This window comes from Megalops cyprinoides, chromosome 2, assembly GCF_013368585.1.
Source record: "Megalops cyprinoides isolate fMegCyp1 chromosome 2, fMegCyp1.pri, whole genome shotgun sequence".
In the NCBI taxonomy this organism is placed as follows: Eukaryota; Metazoa; Chordata; class Actinopteri; order Elopiformes; family Megalopidae; genus Megalops; species Megalops cyprinoides.
Window position 1 is genome coordinate 43,422,548 of NC_050584.1, and position 8,472 is coordinate 43,431,019.

The 8,472-nt window shown below is 38.5% G+C and overlaps 1 protein-coding gene across 1 annotated transcript; it reads right to left on the reverse strand.

The window, feature by feature from the left end:
- Positions 1–2,788: 2,788 nt before the first annotated feature.
- Positions 2,789–7,686, reverse strand: LOC118796397 (neurturin-like). The gene is made up of 2 exons (XM_036555253.1): positions 7,461–7,686; positions 2,789–3,231 (listed from the first exon to the last, which is right to left on the reverse strand). The coding sequence occupies exons 1-2, from the start codon at positions 7,684–7,686 to the stop codon at positions 2,789–2,791; spliced, it is 669 nt and encodes a 222-aa protein (XP_036411146.1).
- Positions 7,687–8,472: the final 786 nt, after the last annotated feature.

Genomic DNA, 8,472 nt, shown 5'->3' on the forward strand with positions numbered 1-8,472 from the left:
CTTTGCTTCACAAAAGTGGAATCCTTTGTGTGTGTGTGTTTTTTTATAGGAGTTTCTCAACATTGGTCCCAGAAAGCCACTGAATATACTGGAGCTTGTTCCCTCTAAGCTCTTAAGTAAGAAGGGCTAATCTTTTTTTTGGTAATTTCTTTGAGAAATACAAATTAACTGTTTACTCGGATCTTTTTATTATACTTAACACACAAAATACTTCTTTCTCAACAGTGCAGAAATGTATAATGTATGAAGAGACATCATATCCAGATCAGTACTCAGTTAACAGCTTAATGAAGCTGTATTATGTAAGTGGTCAATTGAACAATAAAACAGAATAGTTTTCTGGTTTAGGACCAGCGCTGAGAAACACTAACACAGGCTTTAAAGTTTTAAGGTCGCAGTGAGCCCAGTCTCCCTTGGCTTACTCCCAGCACATGTCTTTAATTACCTCATTGCTCTAATTACTTGATTGGACTTAACTTAAGAGGTCTCTCCAGGCCCCTGATCATTGGATGGTGCATTCCTTCTCTTCAGAAACTAACAGCCTCAGCTTAATGACACCTTCAGTGCAGTAACAATGTTATCAACAAACTACGAATTTGGTATCTATAAGAGGAAGACTGAGGCATAATGACAGTAATAATAATCAAGTACTCCACTGGACAAGGGCTGAGGAGGTTAAGCATTCTTTGAGGAGTGGTGGTAGTGTAGTTCATTGGAATATTAGACATATCATATATTGATCTCATATGCTCCAGAATGCTCTGCATTAACATTTTGAAACCTCACAAAGTTGTTATAAGTTATTCAGCCTGAATCGGAATATTCTCTGCTGTTTTTTTTTTCTCTCAGAATAAATAATTTAAGATGTATTTGCAGACCGTCACCATTTCACGAATGTAATCTATGTGGAATCTACATCTTCAGTATTTTCTGATAATCTGGTTACTATAAATTGTCTGCTACATGGTGTGCAGTGCCTCCTGCTTTAGTGTGCAATCTTTTTTGGACAAGTCAGTTATAAAGGAGTTAAGTGGATTACAATAATCTATTATGGGCTTTGCACAAATGTTACGGATTTGTGGAGGCTAAATCAGGGTAAAACAGTGACTTCACTGAAGCATAAATCCAGAAGAATGTTTATTCGTTAACTTGCAGTCTAAATGACCTAACAAGACTGTTTAAATGTACCCCTTATATATTCTAACAGATCTAGCGTTACAGAGCATGCAGTAATGTGAAAGTGGTTGGATTTACTTGAAACTATTCCAGTGTAAAGAATCTATTCGAAAAGTTCAAGATGAATGTGCCTGTTGCTTTTGTTCATACGTAATTTTCCGGGTTGCATCATTAATATTTGATCTCAAACAATTAGTTCTATGTTAATTTGAATCTCTTATTTTAAAGTTGTGACTTTTTTCATCTTCTCTGTGAACCGGCCAGCCTACAATCTCATGCTGATTCCATGCCATCAGTTTGTTAGAATCACCAAACTGAAAAAAAAACAGAAATCACAGAGAGCATGCTTATTGAAATAACTCAGATACATTTCAACCACTAAGTGCATTTTGTCAGCAGACCAGAATGTTGTTGTTTTTGGCTGTTCAGTTGTTCACAGGGAAAACTGCTTTTTAGTGGTGTAGTAAGTTGCATCAGCATACTATTTTTCCTGGGCTTGATGTTATGCATGATGAGTAATACAGAGTGTTAATGTATTCTGAAATGATGAAAGTAATTGTTAAAGACTGAATTCTAAATGCACCTCACTGGGTTCAGGTTAAGGTGGTGATAGCTAGACTTGACCAAATATCATCCAGAGACCAGTTTTGTTACATATCCCAAAACCCATCAGCGAGACTTTATGACATCATACTTGGATGTGATAGTGAAAGGAAGATTTTGAATTCTGTACATGTAAAACCCTGGATTCCACAAGTAAACGGATTACTAGAATAACAAAGAAACTTCCTTATTGTGGTATGGGAAAGGTTTGGCAATGCTTTCTGATGAGCAAAAACAGATGATTACAATTTTAATATAGAACATTCTCTAAAGTATTACTCTTCCTTCAAGTATTATATACAAGGTATTCAAGTTCTGAAAGAACGATAACATGGGACCATAATGTGACAAGTGAAGTCAGTGTTTTTGTTGGGTGGCTTTTCATATTTGACAGAAGTTCAGTCCAACAAACACATTTCTTCATATCTCTCCAGTATGGTTTCTGTTCTGAGGAACACTTTTACCTTATACTTTTTTCCCTCTGAGAGCATTTTAAAAAGCAGCAAAAGAAGGTGTCCATTTTCTCTTGGTTTGGTTGTTCCATTTTGGTCCATCTTGGTCAAAGAAAATGAGGTAGATTCTCACAGTTGATTAGCTGAAGGCTTCAGACTTCAATATTCAATAAAAGCAAGATGCAGAAAATGTCCATAACATATTTTGGGATTTCAAAGCATTTCTCCTAACTCTCTAACTCCATCCCATTAAAAGAATATTTTTAAAATAAAAATAGATGTTTGGGATAGGAACAACACATAATAGGCAATGCTTCCATCCCTTTTTATCATCCTCAGCTGTAGACATAAAATAGTTTAAGGTAACAAATGAAATATCAACACAGTGTAAGAAATGTGATGTCTTGACTCAAAGACATGAACATTTGCTCATTCGCCAGTTTCCTCCTGCCTTTGATGAGTAGTAGAGGTTGCAAAAGTTTCCAACAAGCATGAAGTTGGGTATCCTCCACCAATGACTTTCTGGCTTCCATGCCTGTACAAGTCTGTGTCTCACATTATACACAACCACACTTCTGGGCTAACACTTTGTGAATGGTATGATATGAGCTGCTGTTGCCCAGGACTGATAGGAAAGATATGTCTTCATAAGTGATTGGACGACAGCAGGGTTTGTGTCGGGCTTTGCTTCTCTTTTCTCTCTCGATGATGCCCTTTTTTTTCATATTCTCCAAAGTTATGTCATAATTGCGTCTGTGTTCAGTGCACTTCCCACTGCAGTACTGGAACTGCAGAACCTCATCGCTCTCGAAGCCAAGGCCCAGCTCACTTACTGTAACTTCCTTGTACCTCAGCGAACAAGGTTTTAGTCCTTTTCTGGCCCGCTTAGTCCTCTTGCTCTGGCTGACTTGCAGACTGTCTCTTCTAACCTTCTTGTCCACAAAAGTCCCAATGATTTGCTTCAGCTCTCCCTCTGTGAAGCTCTGGAACACGTGTGAGACTGGGTAAAAAAAGAAGACATTGCAACAGTTTTAGACAACTGAAGTGGAGCTCATAGTGAGCAACACATTGAGCTATTTGCTCAGTTGCACTTGGAGCTCTGCTGAGAGATTGGAGCAGATGATCCCAGTGAGCACTGAGCAACCACAAGTTTGCAAGATCTACAGAAGTCAAGCTAATGGTGGATACTCTTATTTCTCTGGTCTGGATACTACAGGAGAGCCAAAAATGGGAACCTGTCCCCTGTTCAGTATGGCTGCACATTTTACTAAAGTTCATGCATGTAATGAGCATTCAGCTACTTCACTTTCACTATCCATGTGCAAGTACAACTCAAGTGTGGGGGATGAACATGAAGGGAAATGCTTTTTGATGCAAATATGGAATCTCAAGCTTTCCACGCTTTCCAATTTTTTGATTTTTGGGAGCTTCAGTCAAAATGCTTGGGTCAGTGGAGAATACTGTGTCTGGATTTCTTAAGTAGCAATGCTCCAAGTATTTTAGGCTTGCTCCAAAATCTCCATACTAACACACACACACACACACACACACACACACATATATATATATATATATATATATACACTGTATATGGTTTTTTTTTTCAAAATAAATGAATGACAATTCTATGAAACCTACTACCTTCTCTCCAGGGAAAGATAAATGATTTTTAGAGAAAATCACAAATTGATTTGAATAGCCAAAAATGTATTTTTGGCTATGAAATTTTTTCAGTTTTTCAGTCATCTACAGTATCTGGTTCATTAGCCAAGCTGCATCAGTGTGTAAGCATTAATGTAATGTCTGCCCTTACAGGACATTGGGATGATTCGGTTTAGAATACCAGAATTGGTTTTAGAAGAAAATTCTTCAACTGCAGAATAGAAGGTGTAGAATTGAATAGAACATTAAGCAAAAACGCTCAGTCACATAGTCCCAGAATTATTAATTACAATGCACACCAGAAAGGAACAGCACTGTGATCATTCTTTGATAAATTAGCTTATTACCTAGCTAGTTGGATGATAATAGTATCTGTACAGGAACTGTAATTTGTCTGTCTGAATTTTCTAACTGATCCATGGTACGAAATAAAATATATACTAATTTAGATGTTTCAACTGGAGCATAAGATAGTTCTCTTTGTTACCATATTTATTGCATTTTACCTTTAATGTCTAATCTACTGTTGCACTGATTTTCTATTACAGTTAAACACTCAAAGGTCAGTAATAGTTTTTGTTCCTCAGACCAGATGAGTTTTATTTTAGATGGTATAATTCAGATTCGCCACATCCCATGAGTATTTTCAGCTTTGGCCACCTCAAATAAAACAACCTTAGGCATGCCAAGAGATTATGGCTGGGCAGGTAGAGCATAAACTTCTTTAGTGTTGCCAAAATAAAATGTAAACATTTACAGAAATCACACAAATTTGTCTTGGCATACCCACTAAAACATGGCATCCACTTACAGTACATCTGAGAATGTTGTTAGTGCTGTAGTCAATGTACTAGCAGACTTTACCCCACCCGTGTCCTAAGATAGGTAAAACACTGTGTGTGTTTATGAGTGGGCTACTTACTGTCAGTCCCAATTTTAACCAGGAATAATACTGACAACTCAATGTTTGACTATGTTGTTGGAATTATGCACAAGGTCAGAACAAACTGTGCTCAAAATATTGCATGGACGTTTAAATTAAAATGTTAATGGTACTGTGTCACCTCTGTGATCTCTCTGAAGATGTATATAAAGGTTGTACTATGCCTGGCAGAAAGAAACAGACATGTTTGAGTTCTGGTCTGCCTGTCTTCCGTGACCCTATAAAAGCCTACAGACCTCTGTAGACAGTCTAGATGTGAGCCAACACGATCACAGCCATACGTCTGTTGAATTGATCAGTTCTGAGCCTAGAGAAATCTATTAAGCACATATCCTGCAGCTGTAAACATGTGCCACCCTGTAATCAGAGAAGTAGTGGAGTCTGGAGATCACTACAAGTGTATTGTCTGAGGAAAACCTGTTATTAACTGGTTTCTGTTTTTTAGCTGATTCAATTAAAATGTTAAAGTAGGTCTTACTGAACATAGTAGAAATGTTAGTGTTAAAAATCATCTAGACAGAGTGCCCTTCCCTTGGACCCATGCTTGTGTCTTGGGTCTATTGAAGCTGTGAAAAGCATGTTCATCCCAGAGGTGTTGAAGGATTATAGCCAGTGGTAAGAAGTCAAGTGATTTCCCTATTTATAAATGGAAGTAGAAAAGATTTGTCTGGTCCATTGCTAGACTGCAAAACATGAATTACATAATTCAGACTTCTGACAGAAAGCACAGCATACTGTACCAGTAGCAGCATATTGTACCAGAGCAGTGGTTCAATAAAAGTTATGTGCCGTGCAGTAGCAGGAACAATTATGTGACTAGAAACTGGCGATTTTACACTGCACTTGACCCAAAAATCTCAGCTAGGTGATCTGACAAGTCAAATAAATGCTGGATGTGTGAAATTTCTGTTACCAAATAAAACAGATTACACTCTGTATGGGAATAGTCTAATGCTCTGGAGAGAATGAAAGCAGACCCTGGAAAAGAAACAAGGGATCTATTATGAAAGACAGCCCTGAGCCCAGATGCCCTGTGAATTGTATGCTTAGCCGAAGATGACCTGTTAAGTCTTTCTCTTTCTTTGGAGCACTCCTGATCTACTATAGTAGCTCTATTGTACATATGATAAATCAAACAGTTCTTTGTACTACAAGCTTGTAAATACCTAGTTACTTCCATAGCTTCAGCACTCACCTCGTCTGTTGCAAGAATGTACTTATATAGATCAGAGCAAGACTCTGACCAGAAAATGTGTTAGACGTGAGAATCCATTGTTACATTCATTCCTATAAAATTCAAACCATAAGAAAACTATGAACACTTGTACATGTCTAAAATTATAGTGGCTGTTGCATGCAAAGCTGGAGGTCATAAACTTAATTAATTTAACTAATGGCTAATAAGGGGTTTGTTCAACAGGGAGGCATCCTCCCTGAACACCACCACTTTGACCTCCTCCTAGACCACCAAGAACCTTGGAGTTGCTTTCAACAATGTACTTTTCTTCTCCAAGAATCACATCCTGCCACTTTTCAATGGCATATGAGGAATATTTGCCAGCATAGTAGGCATCTTGCTTGTTTTTCATTACCTGGACAACTGGTCCACATCCACCTTTCCTCCCTGTCTTCACTCTTTGACTGCTTCATCTCACCCAGAACTTCAGAACTAGTTTCCCCCATTCACACTTACTCTCAGGCCACCCCTATCCTCATGTCCCTTCACTGGTTCTTAGCCATAGTCCATACCCACTAGAGGACTTGGTAGTGGTACCCCAAAGTCTGAACCATGTGCACTTGCAGTCTCTCTTCTGTCTCTGCAGGCAACCCCACACAGTAGATTCCATAACAAGGCTCATGTTTAGGTCCTGCAGTATTAACGCCTCAGCCAGGACAAGGAGGACTGTGAGGTCCTACTCGTTCTTAGTATGGGGCCTCTACCACTACTGGAACAACAGATTTACTTTGCACCCTTTTTTAAACTCAGAAGAGTTGGGGTCTGGGTTCATCCAACTGGAATTTAACCTGTGAGTTGATCTAAGACTTTAAATGACTACCATTTTTAGTTAATCTGACCACCAACTGGTTTTTCGATTATAGAGTGGAGTTTTCTCTATTCTGGTAAAATGACTGTTCTAAAGGATGTATTGTGCTTTTTTGATATTCTACAATACAATTTCTAATGCCCTGTAAGTTAGAAAGGATAAGGGTGTATGCCAGATAAATAAATAACCACAAGGCTTTCATTTTTTCCATAAATAAATTTTCAGTTTGTGTGGTGAAGCTTTTTGTGCTGACGTCTGTGAGGGCATTAGCAACTTCTAGTTTACTTTGTTGTGCATATTTAACCATCTAAATCAGTGAAACAATCCAAAACATTCCAGTAAATTCAATTTACTAGACAGTTACAAAGTCATTAAAAGGAAAGGGTGGATGCAGAGGCACCAATTCCTAGAGGAGCTGATGACTCAATCTGTGTACTCACAGGGATTATCGGGATTTGTTTTTTCAAGCTGTTACCCAGATGCTGTAAAGTGCAACCCTTTGGTTAAGAATGTCCACTCAGGTTCTACCTCTTCTACACAAAAAACAATCATGGGAAAGGCAGCAACGGTTTGTCTTACGTTCGGAAAGGAGAGAGTTCATTCCCTCTGCTGCTCTGGCCCTGCGGTGGTGCCTGTCCATCAAAGAGGAACTTGAGGTTGAGGGTGATGGCAATGGCTGCGTTGAGGATGAAGCCCAAGAGTGAAGCTGTTGAGCCCTTGCAGGAACCATGTTTCTAATGAGGAAGAGGGACAGTGCTGCACCACAGAGCATCAAGGCGAGGGCGGCACACTTCCATAACTTCATCTTAGAATGAGTAAGAGCATTGAAACTCTGCAAGACAAGGACAGAGAATGGGGCAATTAGATAAAGTGTACATGGTGCACTGGCCATTTATAATGTAGGAGAAATTGTTCTGATATTACAGTGTGAGTACAGGTAAGTGTGAAGAGCACAGTGAATCCATGTGCTGCATATGTCATGCTTACTCCAACGGACTCTTTCCACAAATGTTATGTGTTATGTGTTATATTTTGTCACTGACAAATCTGGAAGCGGTTTGGATTGCCCCCTTTCTAAGGAGATTTCAAGGCTGCGTTTCATATTTTTGGTGGTTTACATTATAAGATGTATTTCATGTTGTTTGTAGAGCTACTTGTGTGTATAGCAGTGGTCTCATGCTGTATTAAAATTCATCTGTGCAGGGCCAGAACATGTTTAACATTGTTATGTATATTTCATATACCATATAGTGTAGATCTGTGCAATCTGTAGGGACATTTTCAATGCCAAACTTTGAGTGTGCAATACCTCATCCAACACTTGCCACTACAGTATTTTATTGCAGATATCCATTCTTTACTTGTCTGTGAAATAAATAATGGAAAACCTCAGGAAGATATAAATTATGTAGATGCTATGAACCAAGGCCAAACAAAAGAAGGTGCAAAAGGACTCAAAATGTCAATGACAACACTATAGCATTGCTCAATTGTCCGAGTTTGGTGTCTGTAAAATGGTTTGTGAAGTTTTTGATTGAGTTCATGAACTGAGTTCATGTGATTTTGGGTAAAGTTTGATTTTACAAATCCC